The sequence below is a fragment of the Fusarium musae genome, chromosome 2, assembly GCF_019915245.1.
Source record: "Fusarium musae strain F31 chromosome 2, whole genome shotgun sequence".
Taxonomy (NCBI): Eukaryota; Fungi; Ascomycota; class Sordariomycetes; order Hypocreales; family Nectriaceae; genus Fusarium; species Fusarium musae.
Genome location: NC_058388.1, coordinates 4046913 through 4072289, shown reverse-complemented (window position 1 = coordinate 4072289; position 25377 = coordinate 4046913). Strand labels below are relative to the sequence as shown.

General features: G+C 48.9%; 9 protein-coding genes across 9 annotated transcripts; 5 read left to right on the top strand and 4 right to left on the bottom strand.

The window, feature by feature from the left end:
- Positions 1 to 248: 248 nt before the first annotated feature.
- On the top strand, positions 249 to 1268 carry J7337_003151 (uncharacterized protein; the record flags this gene model as incomplete). Its single annotated transcript, XM_044820869.1, has 1 exon — positions 249 to 1268. One exon carries the CDS (start codon positions 249 to 251, stop codon positions 1266 to 1268), a length of 1020 nt encoding a protein of 339 aa, XP_044685169.1.
- Positions 1269 to 1548: 280 nt separating this feature from the next.
- On the bottom strand, positions 1549 to 4260 carry J7337_003150 (uncharacterized protein; the record flags this gene model as incomplete). Its single annotated transcript, XM_044820868.1, has 5 exons — positions 1549 to 2102; positions 2154 to 3899; positions 3953 to 3992; positions 4044 to 4193; positions 4243 to 4260. 5 exons carry the CDS (start codon positions 4258 to 4260, stop codon positions 1549 to 1551), a joined length of 2508 nt encoding a protein of 835 aa, XP_044685168.1.
- A 693-nt stretch (positions 4261 to 4953) lies between these two features.
- J7337_003149 (uncharacterized protein) lies at positions 4954 to 7812 on the top strand (the record flags this gene model as incomplete). The annotated part of the gene is made up of 3 exons (XM_044820867.1): positions 4954 to 5251; positions 5305 to 7329; positions 7379 to 7812. The coding sequence occupies 3 exons, from the start codon at positions 4954 to 4956 to the stop codon at positions 7810 to 7812; spliced, it is 2757 nt and encodes a 918-aa protein (XP_044685167.1).
- Positions 7813 to 8242: 430 nt separating this feature from the next.
- Positions 8243 to 9753, bottom strand: J7337_003148 (uncharacterized protein; the record flags this gene model as incomplete). The annotated part of the gene is made up of 2 exons (XM_044820866.1): positions 8243 to 9343; positions 9397 to 9753. 2 exons carry the CDS (start codon positions 9751 to 9753, stop codon positions 8243 to 8245), a joined length of 1458 nt encoding a protein of 485 aa, XP_044685166.1.
- A 5191-nt stretch (positions 9754 to 14944) lies between these two features.
- On the top strand, positions 14945 to 16903 carry J7337_003147 (uncharacterized protein; the record flags this gene model as incomplete). Its single annotated transcript, XM_044820865.1, has 1 exon — positions 14945 to 16903. The coding sequence occupies one exon, from the start codon at positions 14945 to 14947 to the stop codon at positions 16901 to 16903; it is 1959 nt and encodes a 652-aa protein (XP_044685165.1).
- Positions 16904 to 17984: 1081 nt separating this feature from the next.
- J7337_003146 (uncharacterized protein) lies at positions 17985 to 19350 on the bottom strand (the record flags this gene model as incomplete). Its single annotated transcript, XM_044820864.1, has 3 exons — positions 17985 to 18301; positions 18360 to 19062; positions 19114 to 19350. 3 exons carry the CDS (start codon positions 19348 to 19350, stop codon positions 17985 to 17987), a joined length of 1257 nt encoding a protein of 418 aa, XP_044685164.1.
- Positions 19351 to 19869: 519 nt separating this feature from the next.
- J7337_003145 (uncharacterized protein) lies at positions 19870 to 20904 on the bottom strand (the record flags this gene model as incomplete). Its single annotated transcript, XM_044820863.1, has 2 exons — positions 19870 to 20770; positions 20819 to 20904. 2 exons carry the CDS (start codon positions 20902 to 20904, stop codon positions 19870 to 19872), a joined length of 987 nt encoding a protein of 328 aa, XP_044685163.1.
- Positions 20905 to 21830: 926 nt separating this feature from the next.
- On the top strand, positions 21831 to 22365 carry CYN1_1 (Cyanate hydratase; the record flags this gene model as incomplete). Its single annotated transcript, XM_044820862.1, has 2 exons — positions 21831 to 21863; positions 21922 to 22365. 2 exons carry the CDS (start codon positions 21831 to 21833, stop codon positions 22363 to 22365), a joined length of 477 nt encoding a protein of 158 aa, XP_044685162.1.
- Positions 22366 to 24341: 1976 nt separating this feature from the next.
- Positions 24342 to 25291, top strand: J7337_003143 (uncharacterized protein; the record flags this gene model as incomplete). The annotated part of the gene is made up of 2 exons (XM_044820861.1): positions 24342 to 24385; positions 24436 to 25291. 2 exons carry the CDS (start codon positions 24342 to 24344, stop codon positions 25289 to 25291), a joined length of 900 nt encoding a protein of 299 aa, XP_044685161.1.
- Positions 25292 to 25377: the final 86 nt, after the last annotated feature.

The window sequence follows — 25377 nt, the reverse complement described above, 5'->3', positions numbered from 1 at the left end:
CAATTACACAAGAGCTTAAATTTCCTGCAATCGTTGCAATTTTATGTATTGGATTATCGAATACTACATCGATGAGATGTTTTCTATTATATTGTACCTCCAATAGATAGATAGTACGCCAAACCCCAAATTTGAGGTTCGATGTCGGAGTTTTTCATTTTGCCCACCTGTTAATCTGCCAAACCTCACCTTGACATTCTCACATCCGGCAACACCGTAAGAAGTACCTTGGCTGCTCAACAGCAAATATGTCAAGAAGCAATGTCTTGTCTACGGACGAAGCCATTGAGAATCTCATTTCCACTTTCAACGAACTCAACAGCAACAGTATTGATGAGCTCCACGATGAACCAAGTCCCCTAGAATTCATGCGATATGTTGCTCGCAACACACCATTCGTGATAAGGGGCGGGGCTTCATCATGGAAAGCCTGTCAGGACTGGAACTCTGCGTATCTGCTTTCTGTGATGAAAGGGCAGAATGTGAATGTTGCTGTCACGCCATATGGGTTAGTTCCCTCTGCTGGATATGAGCAACGAAAGGAGCCGTTCGCTGACTCTGATGACAGCAATGCTGATATGCCTACCGTGCCACCTGGTGAAGAATCAATGGTCTTTGCAAAGCCTCACTATGAGGATCAACCCTTTGAAGAGCTACTTGAGTATGTAGCACGTCAAGGCGCAGATCCTGACTTTCCTCCTGATGCCGAAGTGCGATATGCCCAAACTCGTAAGTTATCCTATTTCTCTCCCGGAGCCTTTACTGATTGTCCTCGAGAAAATGACAACCTGCGCGAAGAGTACATCTCTCTCTTCTCAGACGTACAAAAGGACATCCCTTTTGCAAGGATAGCACTAGACAAGTGCCCCGATGCCGTGAACCTATGGATCGGTAACTCTAAATCCGTTACAGCTATGCACAAAGACAATTACGAAAACATTTATGTACAGATTCTGGGACGAAAGCACTTCGTTCTACTGCCTTCTTTATGCCACCCCTGCGTCAACGAGCAACCTCTCAAGGCCGCAACGTACACGCGCGGAGAGAATGGCATGGAATTAAAGATTGATGATACTTATGATGAGGCTGTTCCTTTCGCAATTTGGGATCCGGATAGGCCTGAGCAAAATGCTACAAAGTTCTCCCATCTTGCCCAGCCTTTACGAGTAACATTGAACCCCGGAGATATGCTTTATCTTCCCGCTATGTGGTACGTCATTTCACAAACCTCTTTTTTCCACTATTCATCAATTACTAAAATCGGTTAGGTATCACAAAGTGCTCCAATCGTGCGCCGAGGAAGACGAAGGGTTCGTCCTCGCCGTCAACTACTGGTACCAAACCACATGCTTTTCATTACCCTTGCGATGCTAACCGGAACCCTTAAACTAGGTATGACTTGGACTTTACAGGTCCGCTTTACCCTACATCGACTTTTGTTCGTGATATGAGCTTGGGAAATAGAAAGTAGTCTAGAAATCCGCCCCACACGACCTAAAACCAAAACACCAGATCTATACCCACGCCTCAACCCCGTGCCGCCCGTGATTACTTCTTCTTCTTGGCAATCCTCTTCTGCGCTCGCAACTCCTTCTTTTGTCTAGCATCAACGATTTTGTAGCGACCACGTACGCCCTTAGGACGGCCCTTGATGCCCCGGTTGAGACCGCGGGCGACAACGAGCTTGGGCAGTTGCTTCTGGGGTTTCTTTGCTGCTCTCGAAATAAGGCGCGAGATGCTGGCAGCCTTCTCCTTCTCGGTCATATTTTCGTCATTGTTGAGCAACTCTGACTTCTTCTTGAGCTTCTCAAGCTTCTGCGCGGCCTTGAACTTCTTGCGAGCCTTAGCCTCGCGCACCTTCTTGATGGGGCGAGCATTGAAAGCTCGCATCTTCTCCTTGATCGCCTGCGCAGCAGCCTTGCTTATGGGTTTCTGAAGCTTGTCATGTCGTGATTCATCCTCGACAAACCAATCTGGTAAACCATCCCGATCACGGAAGGCATACTTGTTGTAACCATCGTCAATGGCATCATGGGTTGTTGTTTGACCAGTAGCAAGTCTGTGAGCAAGGGACATCGCTTCAGCAGTAATAATGTCGATATCTGTGCAGCTGTTAGTACTATGTGCCATTGTCTAAGAAATCTTGCACTTACCAGGTCTGCCATCGGCTCGTCGGGTGTCCTTGTCCCAGTCGTCGTCGTCATTTCGCTTGACAACCTCAAACCCATCATCATTGTCCTCCATCTCGGCATCAGAGTCGACTTGGACCGCGTTGGTCTTGGTAGACTTAGCAGGAGCCTCAGCCTTACGGGTCTTCGCTTGCTGAGCCATGATAGCTTCTGCGTCTCGGTTGACTTCTTCGTCCGCACTGTCCTCAGCAGCATCTTCCTGCTCAGGTAAGATCCCAGTGATGCCTGAAAAGATATCTCGGTTGAAAAAGGCTGTTGCCATCTTAGACAGGCCGTTTGCGCCCTTTGAAGAATCCAAATCTCGAATAAGTCCTGTTGTAGGAGTTTCGTCTTCGTCATCAGAAGAATCATCTTCCTCGAGCTCGGAGGAGTCATCTTTCTCCTCTGCTTCTTCGCCAGACAGACCAGCCCACTCATCATCACCAAAATTCTTACGAGCCTTTTTTGCTCGATATTTCGCATCAACCTCAGCCTTGCGCTCCTTGTATTGGTCATACATGGACTCAAGCTCTCGCTCCAAGCGATCCTCTTCTGGGTCACTCTCGTTGTCTGTCTCCCCTGAGGAACCAAGGCCACTGTCGGCCTCCTTCTGCGTCGCTTGGGTGGGAACAACCATCTTGCCACGGTTCAACTTTCGCATGGCGTCTGTCTTGTCGACTTTCTTGAGTGAAAACATTGCCCCCTCGCCAATTGGTCCACTTTCTTCTAGACCGATGTCGAAAGGCGTGCCCATGTTGAGCTGCATGCGCACTACCTCACGTTGTTTCCGCTCGTTTTCCTTTCGCTTTTCCCGTTTTCGCTTAGTGTTTTCACGTTCCTTCATGTTTTGGAGCTCTTGCTGGATCTTGAGTTCTTCATCCATTGACTCAACTTCAGCCACCTCTTCTGGATCTTCTGTTGTTGTGATGCCCTTGGCCGCCGAGAGACCAAACAGCTCCCGCACCTTGAGCCGCCACCTGAGCAGAAGTTTGAAATCTTTGCGTCCCAGTACTCTTAGATCAGAGCAACAGTTCCGAATTTCGTCCGTCGTCTGAGAAAGTTTGTCAAGAGCAGCCAGAGCCACATCCCCGTTAGGCGGCTGCTTGAAGCTTAGTCTGTTGTATGAACCAAGTACAGCAATTGGATCGGTGGTCTGGATGAAGTCCGAGGCAGGCATCTCCTTGTATTGTGTGAAGTCGCCCTCTTCATAACCGTCTCGCTTGCGCTTTTTGACCTCGGGATTGTAGACCTTGGCTTCGTTGTTTGCGTTCGGACCAGACAACTCAGCAAAGACATATTTGGGGTCAAGAAATCGACTGTCCAACTTCTTAGGGGCCTTAAAACCCCTGCATACCGCAAAATATTCTGAAGACACTAACCTGCTGGCCGGGGGCTTTGTTGTTTCGACCTTGTCGAATAGCTGCCTGAAAACCCAGAGGAGAGCTTCGCTATCCCTTGAGCGGAAGATCTTTGTCACGAATACTCCACCACTTCGTAAGAACGAGACTGCCAACTTCATGGACTCAAGAACGAGTCGGTTCTGGTCGAATGCGTCCTGTACCCAGGCAGTTCCAACGTTTGGAGCTCCGTCGTGTATCACGGTATCCGCCTTCCATGTCTTCAAGTGCTGCCGAAGCGTGGAGCGGCAATCTTCGCTAGTTATGTCAGATTGGAAGGTTATACAGCCGGGTATTGGCTTAATTGGTGAAAGGTCGCATCCGATCAAAATCGCTAACGTATCGCTATTAGTGATCCATACTATATTTTTCGATATATTGACAAACCTTCCTTTGGACAGTTGGCTCTGCACACTTGTAACCAACTCTATAAAGGTGTTATTGAGGAACCATAAGATAGCAAGATCATAACACTTACACCAGGCGCGGCGCAAAGGTCGATGACAACCTTGCTCTGCTCGAGGAAGCCATACTTCTTATTGAGTTGAATAAGTTTGAAAGCTGCTCTGGCCCTCCATCCCTGCTCCTTGGCTAGCCTGTAGAATTTGTCGAGACGGCCTTTGCCATGCTGAGTTCATTGTTAGGCTGCTCGCTGAAGAAAAGAATGGTTGACTTACCTTCTTCTGGATCGCCATCTTGATGACTTGGGACGAGCGAGTAACAGTCTGGGAAAGCACTTCCCCGTAGACTCCGAACTTCCTATAGTAGTTCTGGCAGTACAGACGAGATCGTGGTCCTAAGGCAGCGGTATTGACGATGTTGTGTTGACGATGTTGTAGAAGGACGACACACGATCTTCCTCGAGATTCAAAAAGTTCGGCCCCACCAGAAATTTTGCGACCGATAAGCCAATCACGTGCCGATAAGACTAAAGCCTGGTCCCTACTATAGTAGGTAGTTTCTGGGACATAGATCAATTAGTACCGATATTGAAATGTTGGGCGGTTGATGAATGAAACTCTTGTTCCCGAGGGCAGCACTTTGCCTTTGATTCGAACAACAAAGATGATGTTTTTTGAGACCTTGCTTTTGTCAATTGCTGAAATGCTTGACAAGATTATCAGTAAACTCAGCGTCGATAAGCCGCAATCAAATGCAGTGGGGCTGATTACCTAACTCCCGCATTAGCTTCTCGTTCTCGAAATGGCGGCACGAATGATATCAGAAGTTATCGGGAGAACAGACCACATTAAAAAGCGGCTCAACTCAACTCGACCTTGAATGCTCCTCGCCTGCCTCGGTCATTGTCACCAACAACTCGGGCGCGTCGTCGGCCCTCACCATCAGGACTTTGATCTTGAACTACTGCAACACGACCAGCGACAATCATGAGCGGACGAGTCCTCGCTGCAGGGCTACGGCCTCTCCCACGCCGCGCTGCGGTTCTTCCCGTTAGACACCTGCATCGCCAATCTACTGGCGGACTTCTTCAAGCCGATGCTGCGATACGAGCCACCCGAAAGCGAATGTGGCAGGGTGGAAATGCATTTCACAATGCAGTCACTACGAGGAATGCCTCCTTCGCGAGGTTTTTGCCCAAGCTGATGGTCAAGTTTCTAAGGGTGCCGGCAATGTTTGGCGGTGTGGCCATAGGTGCTTTTGCTTGGGTACAATATCAAGCTGCCCGTACGTCAAGACTCGGATAACAAGTTTCCAACGGTTTCACTAATTCAACGCAGAGGCCGGTACATTCGCCGTGAATTTATTCAACACAACTACGGATACTATATCGAGTACGGCTTCGAGCTTGTTCGGAGGTGCCAAGGATATCGCCGATCAGGTCAACCGAGGATGGGAAAGCACGAAAGAAAAAGCAGAATTACCCGACTGGGCTAAACAACTCTTTAAAATTCAAGAAGATATCGGTACTGGCGGTTCGGGAGGTTCGGGCGGTGGTGGTGAGCCAAAGCAGAGCAAGTTCGGTGCCGCAGCTGCTGTTGGTGCCTCAGCCGCCGCCTACGGATACGACAAGTCGGATGACGAGGATCCTCGAAACGGCGAACAGGCGGCCAAGGATGACCAAATGATGGTTCTGACCAAGAAGATGATTGAGATCCGAAGCATTCTCCAGAGAGTTGGACAGTCAAGCACCCTCACACTGCCCTCCATCGTCGTTATTGGTTCTCAGTCCTCGGGAAAGAGCTCCGTCCTGGAAGCTATCGTTGGCCACGAATTTCTCCCCAAGGGATCCAACATGGTTACCAGGAGGCCGATCGAACTGACACTTGTCAACACACCCTCATCCCGGGAGGAGTATGGTGAATTCCCTGATCTCGGATTGAGGCGTATTTCCGACTTCGGATCTATTCAGCGAACATTGACTGAACTTAACCTTGCCGTTCCTGATAGCCAGTGTGTCTCCGACGACCCGATTCATCTTACAATTTATTCCCCCAATGTTCCTGACCTATCACTTATCGATCTTCCTGGCTACATCCAAGTTGTGGGACAAAACCAGCCTCTGGAACTGAAGCAGAAGATTTCCGAACTCTGCGACAAGTACATCCAGCCTCCCAATGTCATCCTCGCCATTTCAGCTGCCGATGTCGATCTTGCGAATTCCACTGCTCTTAGAGCATCTCGGCGAGTTGATCCCCGAGGCGAGCGAACTATTGGTGTTATCACCAAGATGGACTTGGTTGACCCTGTCCGTGGAGCAAGCATTTTGAATGACCAGCAATATCCTCTGAGACTGGGTTATGTTGGTGTTGTTCCCAAGGCTCCTCAGAACCAGGGCCTCTTTAAGATGGGAAACACTAACCTACTCTCACAAATCGTCAAGCACGAGAATGCTTTCTTCTCTTCTCACCCCATGGAGTTTGGTCCTGAGGCCGGTGTCAATGTTGGAACGCCCACGTTGCGTAAGAAGCTCATGCACGTTTTGGAACAGACCATGTCGAGCAGCCTGCAAAGCACCAGTGATGCTATTCGACAAGAACTTGAGGAGGCCACTTACGAGTTCAAGGTCCAATACAACGACCGACCTCTTTCAGCCGAGTCTTACCTTGCGGAGAGCCTTGACGCTTTCAAGCACTCTTTCAAGCAATTTGCAGAGGAGTTCGGCCGCCCTCAGATGCATGAGCTTCTAAAGCACGAGCTCGACCAGAAGGTTCTCGATTTATTAGCTGCCAGATATTGGAACAAGCCCATCGATGACCTTTCACCCATCAACCCCGACCTTGACAACCTTGCCGATCTTCCCAAGGCTCCTGCTGACTCCCTTTACTGGCACCGACAACTGGATGCTTCCACATCCGCGCTTACGAAGCTTGGTGTTGGACGTTTGGCCACTACAGCAGTTGCGTCTTCTATCCAGGCTCACATCGACTCCCTCATCAGCAACTCTAGCTTCGCTAGCCACCCCTTCGCCCGACAAGCCATCATGGAGGCTGCCTCTACTATTTTGAACGAGAGATTCTACAGCACCAGCGACCAAGTGGAAAACTGTATCAAGCCCTACAAGTTTGAGATTGAACTTGAGGATCGGGAGTGGACAAAGGGTCGTGATCACGTTGGAGGTGTACTCAAGAAGGAACTCCAGGATTGCGAGAAGGCGATGAAGAATTTGGAAGATAGCGTTGGCGGACGCCGAAAGATCAAGGAAGTCATGGCCTTTGTCGACAAGGCCCGCAAGGGTGAGGTCGCCGTTGAGGGCGACAACCGTAGTGGCGCTGGTGGCTTCAGCGCTGCTCTCCTGAGCAAGGGTAAGTTGACCACAAATCCCCAAAAGCCTAGATACTAACGAATTCACAGGACGTGAGGCTGTTTTCTTGCGCGACAGAGCTGACATCATCAAGATGCGCCTGCTGGCTGTTAAGTCAAAGCAGTGTGCTGACGCCAAGAACAAGTACTACTGCCCCGAGGTATTCCTTGATGCTGCTGCTACCAAGCTGGCATCCACTGCCGTACTTTTCCTCAATGTCGAGCTCCTTTCTGAGTTCTACTACAACTTCCCCCGAGAGCTTGACCTTCGTCTAGGACGTCACCTGTCCGAGGATCAGATTGAGAAGTTCGCCAAGGAGGATCCCAAGATTCGCAGACACTTGGAGGTTATTCGCCGCAAGGAGCTGCTTGAGTTGGTCCTTGAGAAGATGGAAAGTCTACGGCAGCTTGAAGGCCGCGATCGCGAGAAAGGAAACTCCGGCTCGCGACGCGACCGCAAGCAGAGCCGATGGGGTCTGTTCTAAATGGTCTTCCCCTTTAAAAATGAGAAATGAGGTCATACTGGGAGTAAGGAGTTGAATGCTTGGTTGCTGATTTTAGAATATCGCCGCAATCAGAAAGACAAGACAAAATTGCCTGAGAAACGCGGTTGTTGGGTATGCTTAAGGGGGACTTGTTGGTCTCTCTAACTGTATCTTGTCAACATATATATGTATGCAAAACCGATTGATGGCAGGCGGATGCAGGGGGCACGTTGTATGAGGATGTGTATAGAAGTGCTTGATTGCGCGCAAGGATACCCTCCTCAATAACATTGAATAGTACAGTCTACTCAAATAACGACAACTACTAACATGACGCTAAATTTATGTGCTCTAGATGTATGTGACTGTGTGTAAATCATCATGTACAGATTTTATCATTATTATCCAAATGACAGAAAGCTCCTTGCTCTTATGTACTACCTTCAGTAGTCATTTGTAATGTCACCTCCCATCGAATACTGCCCCCATGGCCGTATCCCTCGCCCAATCTGTTCTGGATCAAGGCTGAGATGCGCTGCCGTAGCTTGCTGAGCGACATTTCGTCATAGCCCTTGACAACACTCAACTTGAGGTTGGCCATGCAGAGACCATAATGAACTTGCCAGAACTGGGCATCATCGATAGTCACCACGCTAGGTTCGGTCTCAATCTCCCTCAGAACGGCACTGACACCGTTGTTGCCTCCAGTGCCGCCATAAGACATCAGTAGCATGAGACCCTGAGCTACGGCGAGTCTCATTCCCAGAGCAAACATGGCAAAAGCAATGACGACACAGATGAGACGGTCGAGCCATGTGTAGAGCGAGATAGAGAGTAGGGGAAGAAGAGCGATGACAGCGGAGAAGGACAGGGTGAGGAAGTGGAAAGGGTTGGAAAGGACACTTGGAAGAGAAGCAAGGTACGAGACACGCATAAGTTTAGCAATGCGAGCATGGTTTCGAAGGCCATATGCCGAGACCAGTGTGCTCACCATTGCGGCAGCAGATACAAGGTCAACAGAGCCATCTGGGCCTTCATGACCATGTTCATGATGAGCCTCGTGGCTACCAAGAGACTCAAGGAAGTGCTTGAGAGTGTGAGAGATCAAGTCGAAGCCTCCAAAAAGGAGGAAAACAGACATGGCAAACCCGGCAAGGACCTCTGCTCTCTCGAGGCCAAAAGGGTGTCGGATACTGCTACGTCGCCAAACTTCAAAATTGCCGAGGACATCAACCATGACACAGACAGCAGCACTACCAGCGTCAAAAAAGACGAGGTGCGAGAGGGCTGTCGTAGCAAGAGACCCTTCTGAACGGAAGAAAACATATGTAGCCACGGCAAGATGGCACATACTCCAGTAGCAATGGATGCGTTGGTCTTTTGTCATGCTTTTCCATGCTTCGCGAATGGTCGGAATCGGTAGAGAAGCGGGGAGAACGGGAGGAGGCCTTTGCGGTGGCTCTTTAAAGATTTGATGTTGTGAGGAGATACTACTGTGTTTGTATCTATGTCCGCGACGCTGTCCAATGTTCTTTCAAGAGGTTAGCATGTGCCAAAGTTGGGACATATACATTATCAACGTACCGACTTGACAGGTCCTGCGGAGATGACTTGCGTCTGGAAGTTAAAAGGGTTCTTGAATCCAGGGGACGCAGCAGAGTCCCCCTTCTCATCTTCACCGCCCATTGTTGGTAGTGATAGGGAAGACGAAGACGCAGCCGCGGGAGAGGGAATGAGGAGGTTCGAAGTCGCCGAGTTCTGAGCGATAGCCTCGCGATTGAGTTGTCGATTTACCGCGACAGAGTCGTTCTCTTGACCAGCACCAAAATCAATAAACGCTTCCTGATTGGTGATATCGAAATCGTCGTCGCTGTCGCCCTGAATGACCAAACTCGGCGGACGAAGGTTCTGAAAAGAAGAAGCACCCTGATAGTCCGACATGTGTCTGCTGCTGTTTTCGGATATCGCGCCTCTTGATTCGGTCTAGGTCGACGAAGATCTCAGGAACCCCCTATTTCTGAACTAGAGGCTTGAGGAATTATGTCATGGGGGTTTTCCCAGAGTTTGGGTCGCACAAAGCCTGGTTTCGTCGATGGCGCGAGTCGTAAAAAAGAAGCCTGATGATGAGTTGGAATGCGTTGACGTCGCGATATCCATTACTTTAGCCATTAGGTTGTGGAGGTGGACCGAGGGGGGGTAGATTAGGATCTTTCAGGGGTACTGCGTAAGACGCAGGGGTTAAAAAGCAGCCACAGAGCACTATCCATGTCTGGAATAGCGAGTTGATAAATCCCTTGTCTTTGATGTGGCGTACATGGACACAAGCCTCAAAGTAGTCGTCATTAGCTTCATGTGGTTCTATCTGGCTTCAATAATTATTCCAACGTCCATAATCTTGACATAAACAACGACGGAAGGGTGAAGGAGTCATGCAGCAAACTATTCTCCTTCAATAATGTCAATTCGCGGCATTCAACTGTTGCCATGAACCACTTACACTCGCTTCTTTGTTCCAACTCAACACCTCGACTACAACTCGTTCGAAGCCTGCGATCGCAATTCAATAGGATTGCTACGCTCGACAACTTCTTTACCTTCTCGTGATGGAAAACACTTCTCATAATAAGCGGGATACCTCACCTACGCCTTCTTCATCCCACCGACGAACCCCCTCGAACTCGAGCATACTATCCAAGTTCCCCTTTTTGAGAACGTCCCCCGAAAAGCGACACAACCAAACCGAAAATGCAATCGACGACAATGGCATTCCAACTTCTCCTCGCCCGGCCGCGCGACCATCAGCAAGCGTGATACAGTACCAAAGAACTCGAAGACGAAGAGGATCACTTAGGAAAGCGGCACTACTTGGTCGAGGGGCACAACGTGAGCGTAGGGAAAGCCGACCGTTGAGCATTGATACTTCACATGCTGCTGCGTTTGGTCTCGACCCTAATGCTGTAAAAACGGAAAGCCCACCATCGATAGATTCTTTGGACTTGAACCCGACGTCGGCCAATGGTCAACGGAACTTGGTCAATGGATTCACCCCTCTCCCTGGAGGACTTGGGACAGCACCCGTACTTCCTCAGAATGGCACAGCATCGCAAATAACTCGCCCAATATCACTTGCGGATCAAGATGGGGCATCTTATACATCAACGGACGAAGAAGATATGCTCCAGATTCCGGGGAGCTCGTCAACAATTCGGCAAGGCCTGTCTATGTCATCTGGACAGGATTCGTACTTTAATAGTCTAGGTTCGGCCTCATCCCACGGACGAAGGCGTCCAGCCAACCGGGCAAAGTCGCCATTATCATTTAGTGGTCTTTCATCAAACACACTCCCCGCTCACGAAGACTGGGACTACGCAGAAACAGAATGGTGGGGATGGGTTGTCCTATGCGTGACATGGTTTGTGTTCGTTGTGGGAATGGGATCATGTCTTGATCTCTGGAGCTGGGCATGGGACGTGGGAAAGACGCCGTATGCGCCGCCAGAGTTCGAAGACGACGATACTCTACCAATCGTGGGGTACTATCCAGCGTTGATCATCCTCACAGGCGTTATGGCTTGGGTATGGGTTGTTGTCGCTTGGGTTGGTATGAAGTATTTCCGGCATGCCAAAATTAGCGGCGACTGATGCAAGCGTTTGGCTATTTCTGGCTTAATATCTAGGCTCGAATTGAGTTCTGACGAGGACTTGGTTTGATGCTATTAATGATAATAAATGACAACTTATTAATATCTTTGAGTATCGTGGCTTCGGTAGTAAACTTGACAGGTTACTTTCCAGCTGCAGTTATGTCTTAATTTAGCTGATAATTCCAAATCAGCTGGACATTGCAGCTGTTGGTTGATCAATTGTTGGCAGCTGTGCACTATCAATTCCTTGTCACAGATCTCATTGGTGTTTTTGAAACTTAAGCGCCGATACAGCGGTAACACTCGCCAGGGCAGCCAATCAGGTCACTGCTGATCCTGACCAACAAGTAGCGACATTAAATCGTGGCACGCTCAGCGGGGTCTTTGCAAGCCTTCAACGAAGAAGTTTGATGGAACCAACACATCAGAGTTTAACTTTGCATGAAAATTGACCCTTCGTATGCAAGGCTTGTACTGGGCGCGAAAAAAATCATGGCTGTTATTCATTGAATGTTTGTGTTCCCAGGTGAGGAGTCAAGGGATGGATGAGTGGCGATATTGAGTCTTTTGTTGCACAAGGCAGCCAAGATGATGTGTGCATTTACGACGGAATATTCCAGCATGGTTAGTGGTCGATATTGATGCGTACAACCGTAAGCAGAAATTATCGAATGCAGTCGCTGGTGAAATATGGAGATCTAGGGTAGGTGTACGAAATCAGATATCATCAAACTTAATGGTGTTCAAATTCCCCGAGGACATCAATCATTGCCCCATTGAGGTTGAGCAGCTGTCCAACGGCTGATTCGCATGCAGAGATCGGCGAGATAATCCCCAAGAGCATCCCTCGAGACCGACTGGGGTTGAGGTCGAAAACTCGCCGCCTCCGACAACTTGGTTCTTGGCCAGTATCAACATCATGAGGCCGAGGATCTTGGCAGCAGAGTACTTCATGAGATGTTGGTTCTCAGTCAGTTCTCCATACCTACTTATAAATATTTCACGGTATATCATATATGTTGATCGATATTCGGGATCAAATCCGAGCCGAAGTTGCCCAAGCCCGAATAATTAGCCTCCCGCCCTTTTCCTTGGCTGGCGGCCCGACACAAGCTTCCCTCGTGAACATGGCCATAGCCATGAGGGTGAGTTCCAAGGTCTCGTGATGATTTTCTACAGCGAGAGACCTTGAATCTTGGATCTCACTAAAGAAACTGTCACCGACTATTGATCGAAAGTGCGGAGATTTTGTCTTATCGTGATCCGACTCGTGATGTGACAACGTTGTGTTTCATCTGTATACAAAGCAAGTCAAGCCACTGCATCAGAAGTGATCATAATCATCATGCGAGAGCCTGTTCTTGCCTGTCAAGCTTCAGATATCGTTATCAAGACTGCATGGATTTGGGTGAGCTGCTTATTTATTTACTTACTACCCATAAAGGTGTTCGTCAAGGTTGTTTACAGTATTATGTATGTGTCGTACGGAGTACTTTCACTCACTACCTTACTTACGTCAATGGAGCCACGATCCATCTTGATACCTTACCAGTCATGACACTGTCTTGGCGCCATTAACCTTTTTTTTCTTTTGTGTCTGAAGCTGAGAAACCCCTCTAGGGGAGGAAAGAAAACACAGGACCTTAATCCTAAATGACAAAAAGATTTAGGTAACATAGGCATAATTTTAGGATAACTTTTACTAAGTTTATTTTGACACCCTATATTAAGGTTCGCTCGCTGTTTTCTTGTCCCCGAGGGCCCCTCAACAAAGGACGAGACCAGGTTTGAGGAGTTCCCGAGAATCGGATCCGACTATTGTAGTATTAGACTACTGAGATAAATTAATTAATTACGAGCTGAGTAATAACAGCAAAAGCAAAGAGGATAAAGTGAGAGGCAGCACGCAAGACAAGACATGGGAAGGGAGACCAAAGCCCTTGTCAATCTCCAGCTACGCCTGAAACAATTCCACCCGTGGCCATAAGTAATCAAAATCAAACCACTCAGAGGAGTCCCAACTTCACTTGAATTGACAGATCCAAGGCATTTGCATATTTTTCTCATTTCAGCTGTCAACAGAAAAACCAGGTTTGGGGCCTACTAAATGCACGAGCTTCCTTTGATGAGCTTGTCTTGGAGCTTTGAGTCACCTTACTCAGTGCTCACCTCACCCGTCAGCTTCGTTCGATAGTTAGTAGCCTCGCTGTGTCCGAGTTTCGATGGTTTTTTTGCCATCCCGTCCATCCAGTGCCAGTCGCCAGTTCAGCCACCTACCTACATATTTGCCTGCTGCCAAGATCCACAATCTCATCCATTCTTATGCAGTGGATTCGGGGGTTGTTGACTGAAGAGGCGAGTGATGAACAAGTAAAAGGAGAAATGTTTTGACGGGACAAAGTTATTGCTGTGAACAAGATCTTCCATATCCCATCCAATGTTAGAGCCGCTAGAGAGGTCTGTACTGTACTGTAGCTATAGCTGTACGCTGTAACAGCACATCCACTCGATCCTCCCTTTTGGTAACCATCCAATATCTTCTAACGTCCTCCCCAAGTTCTATCGATTCCTCTTCTAAACTCATCATTACCGTATCTGATTCGTCATCCTCATCGATAACTCTTCAGTTCTAAAATACATCCTGAAAAATCGAAGTACCTGAGCAATTCGATATCTCCATCACCTCCAAGACAAGTACATACCTACTGTACCTTGCTGCAGCTCATCAGCTGTCTTGTCTGTCTCGCTGTCTGTCGGATCTCTCCACCGCCACACACGCACACAAACACACAGACCCTCCCCCAAAAACCCGCCCAGAGAGAGACCACCCCTGGCACTCCCGCCTAATTCGGCCTCCCCTACAGCCCCTACCATAGGTCACCTACAGCACCTCATCAGTGGAGGGACTCATCGGCCGAATGCCTGGGCTTCCAAAACCCGCCTAAAACCAAACCAAACCAGCCTCTTCAACTCTTCACCCCATCCCCTTCGACCAACTCTCCACTCCGTCTTTTCTCCCATCTCCCATCAACTTACCTCTGCAGCCGTTCCAACACCATCTCCCCCCAAAATACCCTCTTCATTTCCATCTTCCTCTTTTTCTCGTTTACTAGTGCTGTACGTATCCTTCATCTATAACGTCTGTCCTCGAAACTCCTCCTTTGGCCGTCGGAAATTGTTCCCCTGCAATCTCACGAGTAATCCTGCGCCAGACTCGCTCCACCGCGTCACGATCCGTTACGATACCCTCAAATTCCTGTCCGACTCGATCTACCTTGACCAGTTCCCCCATCGAGGGGCTTGTCCATAGCATCATCGACATCGCTTCCTATTGTGTTGTCTGTCAAACGCTGCGAATCTGGCTTGCTTTATTGGCATCAGGCTCCAGGTCGCCACACCATCTCGACAAATTGGGGTCGTTAATAATCCCTCCCATATCATACCTCCGAATCCCGCCTCGGCCACCCTTCAACTTCATCAACCGCCAACATGAGGGAAGTCAATTTCAGTATCCCCAACGTCAACAAGGCGTCCGTCGGTATTACCACCGCCCTATATGACCGCCGTGCTCTCGACTGCACCTCGACCCTCCCCCTCATCAACTCCCTCAATCATCTCGCCTATCTCACTACATCCTCTGCTCGCATCCGTGATATCCTCACCGTTGATGGAGGCATCGAGCGTCTCGTTTGCATTCTCAAGCAAGGTCGTAGTAAGGACATGATGGGAATGTGGAAGTGGAACCTTGCTTTTCAGTGTGTTGTCAATATCGGCGTCCGAGGCACGGAAAACGTCCGCACCAGAGTTGTTGAGGCTGACATGGTTCCCGTCATCGCTACCATCCTCGACAACTATACAAAAGCTGTTGATAAATGTCGCGAGAAGGCAGAGGAGGCCAAACAGAAGCAGAGCTACGACCATCATCGTCACCGAAGCCATGAACATCGTTCAACCCCTAAAGCTTCCTCCTCCAACTCAGCATCGGCCTCTGCCTCTGCATCATCTTCGTCTTCCACAACAGTAGGTGCCTCTGCGTTTGGTCATCGATCTAGTTCTCGTGTCGATGCCACCGAACAGCGATCTCGTCGTCACGGCCCACCGCCATCCATTGATGTCTCAGCCTCTTACGCTGGGCCATCGACGGCTGCTCCTCAGCAGCAGACGCAACAATCCGCCGATACTGCTATGGGCAACTCCCAATGGTCCCAGTCTTCTTCAGATCGATCTACGTCTTGGGGTTCATCTCGTCACCAGCCCCTGAGAGGTCTTGAAAGTCGTCACGCCACGACTTCGGCCCCCCGTCAGGCCATGCAGCCCCTTGCAACTGCTGCCCCTGCTACCGAGACTCTTGAGGGCTTTGTGAGACCTGTTCGTGATATCGATCGCCTTGCGTCGATGGCACCATTTGGCTCAGATCTGTTATCTCAACCCACATCCCCGACTACGCCATTGCCGCCGCCCCAGATGCGATCGCCCACTGTTCGCCCAGCGTCTGCTCTTGGCTCCCAACGATCTCGTAGACGCCCATCGATCCGCCACCAGAACTCGACTGCCGATGCCGACGACATTAATGGAGACAGCATGCCGTCAGACGAGTCACCTGAGACGGAGATGACAGGTACCGATAACCTGCAGTCAGCTGTTGGTATCCAGGACATCACTATGGAAGATGGTGACACTATACTCGGTGGTGCAGCTCTTGACTTGGCTACGCCAACTGTCTCTGAGACCCATCAAGAGGCCAGCACCTTCAACATTAACCACCGTAGCCCGATGGACGGAAGTATTGCCAACAACAACACCCCGGCTCCGGTTCCCGCAATTGGTCTCTCACCTAATCGTCCTACGTTGAACACGCCCCCTCAACCCCCTCTGGCCGCCACTACCGTCCCTCGATATCTCCTCGACCGTAACTTCGTTCCTAACCCTCAGATGGTCGCTGCGATGCCCCGAGAAGAGGATGTGCTCATGTCTTTGCAGCTTCTTGCCTATGTCTCGAAGTACTGTGGTCTACGCTCCTATTTCCAGAAGAGCCACCTCGTTCCTCGCCTTAAGATTGGCAAGGAGCTCGCTGCCATTGATAAGGACATGTCTGCCATGGATGAAGAAGAGGAAGAACCTGAAGTCTACGATGAAGATGCCGACGATGAGGAGTACCTTCTCCCCAACGACTTCAACCTCTTCCCACTGGTCGAGAAGTTCACAGTCCGCTACCACAGCACTGATATGCAGTACTGGGCCGGGGTTGTTATGCGAAACCTCTGCCGTAAGGATGACACACGCGGAGGCATCCGTCAATGTGCATACTACCAGTGCGGCAAATGGGAAGAGTACACTCGCCAGTTTGCCAAGTGTCGTCGATGCCGACGCACCAAATACTGCAGCAAAGAGTGCCAGAAGAGTGCATGGGCTTTCCACCGCCACTGGTGTGTAGCGGCCACACAGTAAGGTGGTTCGTTTGGTGGTAGCTCAGCACAATGATTTACACGACAATCAATTCATAACAGCATCTTCTCGGCGCATCCTGCTGCATCAATGCTTGATTCATACGCATTATTCTTTCAAGGGTTGCAAATGCATTGCACAGCAAAGCGTGTCATGAGCGCATGGCGTTTCTTCTCGATACCACTGGTTTTGCTTTCTTTTTCATGGGCGTAAGGGGTTGGGCATCATTGACGGTCATTGACTTTGGGTGCATCATCGCATGTCATTGCACATTCAACGTTTCTTTGTCTCTTATCTAACACTTCTCTCACCTTGGAGGTTCCCTTTTTCTAATTATTTCTTATTGGTGTGGCTGCAACCGCTCGGGGGTTATATATCTCTGAGCTTTGGCGTTTTCGATCGCGAGCGGGCATTAAGCAGACGACAATGGTGCTCGTTTATGTATATAGATACCTTTGACTGCTGGGGGCTCTCGGATGGCACCACTTTCGAGGGCATGGACATCTGGATATGACTTGACGACGGAGAACGACGGAGGAGGCGATGGTGATTCGCAAAAAGACGACACGGGCAGAGTCGGCTACACTGCAAAATTGATTCAGTGGATACTGATTTGCATGTTCAACAGGGTTGGATGTGCAGCCTGCTTGGTGATTGAGCCTACAAAAGGGCATCATCATGGAGGCTATCGGGACTGCTCAGACTTGAAATGCAGTCGAAATCAGAATCTGCTATATATTCCTTTGGGTATAGATGAAATGACCAAAAATTCAAAATACATGGCTCCTGAAGTGATTGACCATGATGAAGCGGACTAATTAGAACACTTTGAAGACAAAACGTGAAGATTTGGAAGACAATCGAGTCCGAGTGCTCTAGATGAATCACATTGTGCAAGTATGAATAGTGTTGTGACAGAAAATATGAATATTGACCAAATGGTTTCGATTTACATGCAAGAGGACCCTAAACGCCAGCCCTTGTACTTCATCTCTAGCCTTTCTTTTCAACAGTAATGCATCACGCAAGCCAATCTCGCCCCCAGTCTCACTAATGATTATCAACGCAATGTCTCTCCCTCTCTTTACCGAGAGCCCATGGCCTTCCGCCTCGCCTTGCCGGGCCGAGACTTGGAAACTCTGCTGCCGGCCTTCATCTTCTTGGGGTCGAAGCCGCTGAGATCGCCGGAGCTCATGGCATCGCCTGACTTGGCATGGCGCTTCTTGCCTCCGAAACCGTACTTCTCGTTCTTCTTGGCTCGCTTGTGGTTGGCTCCGGCGCCGACTTGCCCGCGACCAGCGCCTGCGCGAGGGTTGTGGCCCTTCATTTCCTTCTCGACACCGACGTCGAAGATGTCGGCTTCCTTGGTGTCGAGACCAGCACCACCAGTTTCTGAGCGCTCTGAGAATGGCTGTTAGTAAGAAGCCAAGTTGAAGTGGTGAGTGATGGGAATGCTTACTTCGCTTGAGGTTCTTGATCTTCTCAAGAGTCTCACGCTTGGCCTTTTGTCGCTCCTGAAGCTTGGCAACCTGAACCTGCTTTCCGAATTTCTTGAGATCGCGCAGCTTGCGAGCCTCCTGGGCAGCCTTCTTGTTAGACGCCTCCTCCACAAGCTTAGCCTTAACCTTCTCCATATGAGCATCCTCCTTGATCATCTCGGCAAAGTAATCCTTGGGACGAGAGAAGGGGACGTTTTCTTTTCGGAGAAGCTTGCGGGCAGAGCGAGCGGCCTCGAGACTCTGGCTGTAGAAGGCGAGCTCGCGCTGCAGATCGTCTGACACGTCGGGGATGGCCTCAGAGGTCAAGTCTGTTGAGATGATGGATTGATGGGTGGCGAATGGGACGGACTTGTCTGTAGGGATGGAGATGCGGTTCAGCGCGGCGAGGAGAGCGGTTGTGTTGTTGATGGTGAGGCGCTGGTGGGGAATGATGTCTTCCTTGTCCTCATCTTCGAGGTCTTCGAGATCAGACATGGGAATATCCTCTTCATCTTCCTCTTCCTCCTCATCGTCGTCCTCTTGGGCCGCAGCCTTCTTCTCAGCAGCTAGCTTTGCGATTTCGCTCTTCTTGAGTGTATCTCTCTTTGGCTTGCGAATAATCTTTTCCTCGAGTTCGATTGAAGAATCTGAGTCGTCGCTGTCGTTGATGCCGTTCAAATCGTACTGATGACACTATGTTAGTCAAATTCTCGAGCACTAGATAGTATAACAAACCTGAGGCTCTTCCTCATCCTCATCCTCATCCTCATCCTCATCCTCTTCGTCATCATCATCTTCAAACTCAGCCTCAATCTCAATGGTCTTCTTCTTCTTCTCGTCGTCCTTGTCTGCCCCGCGAGCAGCAGCGTTGCGCTTCTCAGCCTCCTTCTGCTTTTTCAGGAGCTTGAGCTTCTTGAAGTCTGTGCCCTTCTCGGCGGCAAGGGCCATCTTTAGTTTACTTTTTGTGACCATTTTTGCGTATGTAAACGTCGAATGCGACTTTGTCGTGTTTGGTAGTCGGCGCAAAGCTTCTGGGCAAATGTTACTGGGTGCTAATAGGAAAAATCTCCAAATTCTGCCGCGGGACTGTCTTGACCGCCTTGACATTTTTTTAGTGGAGACTTTCCTTTTTTGGGAGGTTGCCAATGAATGCCTCTGGCCCACTCACTCAGGATCAAAACTTCATCAACTCGAGGCAAAGTCCTAAGAAGATGTGCTAACGACTTATTTGAGGGTTGTTCGATGTTGGTGCTCTTACATGAACTTGGATAAGTCTTTTACCTGCTAAGAATTGCACCTCAGTATCTCATTTCTAACCTCTCCTACAAAGGTAGACACACTTCAGGTAATGAAGAGATGGCAGGCTTAATATCGTGCAATACTAATACAAAGTTGTATTAAAATTATTTTGAATTATTCCTTCTAATATTCATATTCATCTCAATGTTTATAGAAAACCGGTTCTCTCTTCAGTTACTTCGGGGACAAGCCTCAGTCATTCGAGTGTCTCCTCTCAGTAAAAGTACGTTTTGCTTCCTGCAAACTGTCTACATTGATGACATCGACGCCTTCGTCAAGCAATTTCTTGTCAACTTGTCTCCGGGCTATCGGCGACATCATTGGCATGCCCCAATATCGAACCAGGAGACCTCGACTATGGGCTTGAGAGATCTGATCGCGTATCAACTCTAGCTTCCCTGGCTTAAAAATATTGCCAATCGACTTTTTTAACGAGGTGCTGGCATAGTATGAGTTGGTCTTGTCGTATTGGCCTTTTGTTAGACTCTTGAGTGGTGCATCAAAGAAGACGTCGTGTGAAGGGTTGGCTTCTTTCACCTGGCGAAACTTGGTCTTACCAGTTGCCACGACTGTGATGGGCCTAGACACAAACTTTCCGTCGCTGACATGGCTCAACCACCCCCTTTGACGAAGCGGCTCTAGCTTCTCCAGTAACAGTGGCCATGATTTATCCGGATTCGACTTCAAGTCCACCAGCAACACTACAGTCTGGTTGGGTTCGCGGTTATATACACCTCGAGGTTGAAGCCCTGGATCTCTGTCTTGGTTTCGAACCCCGAGTAAGTTCACTAGAGGTTGAATGTACATGGACGTCAAAGTTTTGCCGGCTGCTAGATCGCCTTTGGCATGGCCGACCATGAGATCATCCCGGACCTCCCACACATCTACTTCGATGCCAATGCAACCAGCCGCGATAGCACCGGTGAAAGGCTTAGGCTTCCAATAGTCGTTATGCGAGTGGCATGCTATAGGAATTGGGTCGTCAGGCCCCGAGTCACGTCTGATGTGAAGACTGCCTGCCTGGACTTCAGGAGTACAAGGCCAGATCATGGGTGTGGTGGCAAGGATAGCAGCGGACATCAGGGCAATTGAACTATTCGCAGTCAGAAGCAGAGAACGCATATTAGAACTTGAGGCTCACCTGATAGCGGCTACTGCCATACCAAAGGCAAGGATATAGGGGTTTCTTCTGGCCCTCAGGCGAGGCACACCATTTTCAGAGACCATTCTTGTTGCGTTTTGCTCTTGGGATGACGAGTATATTGCCTTGCAGTGGTTTTCTTGTAGTTGTTGCATATATGGTGATCGCGCTGAGAGGTTGGCGGCTGAGACAGAAGTATAGGCCTGCCATGTATCAGGGAGAGGTGTCCTTTGCGCTTACTTTGGATTGAAGCTGTTTTTTTACTTTGGATTGTGGCTGTTTTTTTATGTTGCTTTCTAAGGTTTAAGGAAGATTTTGTGATCTGTTAACACTTTCATATTCAGGTTGCTATGTCGGTATGCCGTGTTAAGCATACTGTCTGTTACCGTGCTATCGTGACTCTGTCCCAGTCATGGAATTGGTTTGTGCTGTGAGATGGCCATGGTAATCGAAGTTAACTGAAGATGGTCTCGGGACGTCGAGTGATGATGTCAGCGAGTCTTAGAAGTTGGACGGGTTAATGAGTTAAAGTATAATTAAGTTAGTAAGTTATGGACATATGAATGGCTAGGTAACGTGAGTGAGTCTATGGAGGTTCTGATACGCCACCTAAGGTATGAAAATGAAAGTGATTTTCTTTTACAACGATATTATCTCCTTTGCCTTCTAATAAGTCGTCTATCAAACTCCGAGGCCGCTATGCTAAAAAGATATCACGGCAACCAACATCCGTATCTAATCATTCTTGTGATCCGCTCAAAAACATCCAGATTAATCAGATTTCCGAGTCTCCGGAATATCACCGAATTCTCTCTTGATATTACCTAGTGCAACCCATTCACAGACACGTCATGGAGATCGATGACCCCGCAAGTTGTATCCGGAATGGAAACATCTCCGCCATGACTTGACTTTGACCTGATACCTTTCTTCGATATACGATATATTGTGACTGAACCTCTCTCTTCTTACAACAATCAACAACCGTATCACTTTCATCTCTACAGTCACAATGGCCAACGAAGGACGCATCGCCACTCTCGATGTAAGACACCCCGACTGTGACACAAATGTAAAACGAAATCATGCTTATTCACCAATAGTCAACCATAGCCGATAGGCTTCCGGCCTTCTCCAAGACCCTCTTTGACGGAAAGGCCGCCAAGGACCTGAGCTTTGAGGCAATTGCAAAGCACCTAGGCCGTAGCGAAGTTGCAGTGGCAGCATTGTTCTACGGACAGGCCACCGCATCACCTGAGGATGTTGAGAAGCTGTCAGAGATCCTTGACCTTCCAAAGGAGACGTTGGCTGCTCAACTAACGGGCTTCCCCAACCGTGGCCAGGCTGGTCCCATGCCTCCCACTGAGCCTGTCATCTACCGACTGTATGAGATTGTCCAGAACTATGGATATGCTTATAAGGCTATCCTAAATGAGAAGTTTGGAGATGGAATTATGAGTGCTATTTGCTTCTCGACTACCGTGGATAAGGAGGTGGATGAGGCAGGCTCACCATGGGTTGTTATCACATTGAAGGGCAAATGGTAAGCTACAAGTTATTCTTAGCTTAGCTTTGGAAGCATACTGACTATCATGTGCAGGCTCCTCTTTAGTCGTTTCTAAGTATTGGCCTTGTTTAGAATTGGGTTGGCAGGTCTCGGCATGGCCGTGAAGCATATCGAGCCACTTCAGAGAATGGCCACTCAGATATCAATTGCTGCAATTGGGCCAGCGGAAGAAATTTAAAGCCTGACCAATTCAGTTACACTGCATGGTTCCAGTAACTCTGGCAGGGGAAAAGTGGCGATATAGCAAGGAACAATATGAAGCAAGAGAACAATATTAAGCACTCTACAAAGGAACACCAACATGCAGACCCCGTGCGTTCGCATTCGCTGTACCACATGATACTACATTTAGAGCGAACTTCAGGTACTATAAGTAGTCTGAAAGCCAATTCCATGTATAATTCGAGCCAGTGGTAAGTCCGAAGGCCGGTGACAGTTTGGTGGCTGGACTAGCGGCGGATACTCTTTTGTCTGGCAGCAACACCATCTCGAGAACAATATTAAGCATTTTTGCACGGATCACAGGCTTCACGGCCAGCACTGCAACTCCTCGCGAGCATCGCGTTTATCGCCATTATGAGAGATAATATTGTCGTGACAAGTCTGTCAAGACCAAGTATAAAGAGCTGGCCGCCTTCCCTCATATCTCAGTCTAATCAACGCACAACAATCACTCACTTACACACACAAACACTCTTTTCACCATTCTAAACACAGAACACTCTCCGACTTTTCTAAGTCTTTCAACCCCAACTTTCAAAATGCCTTCCACCAAGAACACCACCGCCCAGACCCCCGGCTACCCTCTTACCTGCAGCGTCATGGCCAAGCCCACCAAGGACAACCAGACTCCCGGCTATCCCCTGACCTGCAGCGTCATGAAGAAGCCAGCTGCCAACGGTCAAACCCCCGGCTACCCCCTGACCTGCACTGTCATGTAAATGACTTTTCTCATTTCACGGGCTTCACTACTCCACTGGGCTCTTGAGAGCGAACTTTGACAATCCGACAAATGCAGATGCCAGTGCTTGGCTGAGCATTTCGCTCTCAGATTACAAATTGGAGGAAGATGGAGATGATTCGGCAAGGAGAGGATTCAATTGGCTTGATTAATCTTTTGTTTACCTGGCTCTGAGTGACGGGACGCCGACATTTGGACGCTATTTTCATACCGAGCTGGCCGGTTTCATCAGTCGCGAGGTGGAATCTGGACGCCTATATAAGGAGGAGGAGGATGGGGACGATTTACTACTTTCTTGAATACAAGCCTTTGAATTTATTTTGGTGCCTCTGTGCTACTGTAATGTGATATGAATACCATAAATCGTCCAGTTCAAGCCTTCACTTACACCCACGTCACTTTCTACAGACTTAGCGTCAGACTCGCTTTCTCAAGCAGCCTCAATGGTGCAAGATAGATAGTTTACTGAAGACAAAGGAGGAACATTCTAGTATACAAATATTGTTCAATTGTTCAACTTGACAATTGGCATCACAACTTTAAACCCATTACCTAACGACCTGGTCTGGAAGTTCTCTAGCGTGCATCCACTTAGACCGGATGTCGGTGATGACGAGAGAATTCGGCCTGCCAAGATCATTTCAAGACCACCTAGATTGATAGAACTTGTTTTAAACTATATACTAATATAACTAAAAAGCTGTGCAATTTACTGAGTCTTGAATTCTGAGGTTATGCTACCTTATTCTTTGGCATCTGTTCAAGTAGAATCCATATCTTCTGGGCACCGAGGGGGTGCTTGGCGGAACGACATGCTTATCGATAAGAGAATTTTTGGTGCAACTCAAGTTTCGCAGCTTGCATCCCGTCACCGGGTTTGTCTTCAACAATTGTGATTGTACCACGAACGGTTCAGCGACGCTACTACGGAAATCCCATTTCCCAAGTCGGAAACAGCCCTCAATCGGTCCAGAGATATACCCACGCACTTCAACATGCCTCACAAGCACAAAAGAAAGAGGGGAGATGACGAAGCAGAGTACGTCAATCTTCAATCTCGATTGCATAGGCGCAACTGACTTTTTATAGCTTCAACCTCCCTCCGACTCAAAGAGCACGACCTTTACAAGTAGGAAAGAAGAAGGCGACAACGGGAAAGGGGAAAAAGGATGCAGAAGACACAAAAGATATCGCACCAAAGACGAAGAAGGGCAAGAAGGCTCGCAAGGACAACGATGCACCTCGGGCTTTCAGACGACTCATGTCTGTCGCACAGGGCAAGAAAGTGAGATCCGGACTCGATGATGGTGAAGATACAAAGACCGCAAAACAAAAGGCAGAGGAGCTCAAGATCCGCCCAGGCGAAGATCTAAGGGCGTTTGCTCAACGAGTCGATGCCTCGCTACCAGTCGCAGGCCTTACCAAGAAGACGGCCATCAAGGATGGCAAGGATGAGCAGGGATTCAAGGTCTACCGCACTCGAAAGGAGAGAAACATGCACAAACTTTACGCCCAATGGAGAGAAGAGGAGCGAAAGATCCAGGAGCAAAAAGAGGAAGAAGCAGACGAAGAAATCGGCCGAGAACTCGACGAAGATCCTACTGGTGTTGCAGCAATTGCACGGGCAACGCTTAATGAAGCAACAGGCAAGCGGGCACGACGGAAGGGTGGAAAGGTCGATGACCCCTGGGAGGAGCTGAAGAAGAAGAGGGCGGAAGCCAAGATTGCTGTGCACGACCAGGCGCAAGCCCCACCTGAGCTGAACAAGAATCTGACAAAACAGATCAGGATTAAAGATGCTACTGCGGATGTTGGAAACATTCCCAAGGCTGCGGGCAGTCTGAAGAGAAGAGAGGAGTTGCAGGAGGCTAGGGCGGATGTTTTGGAGGCGTATAGAAAGATTCGGGAACATGAACAGGCCAAGTTGCTAAGGGCAGGCCTCTAATACTCTGTTTCAGCAAGTTTGTCTTTGAGGAATTTAGAATTGCAATAACATCAAAAAGTGTCATGACTGCACTTCGCGTATGGTTT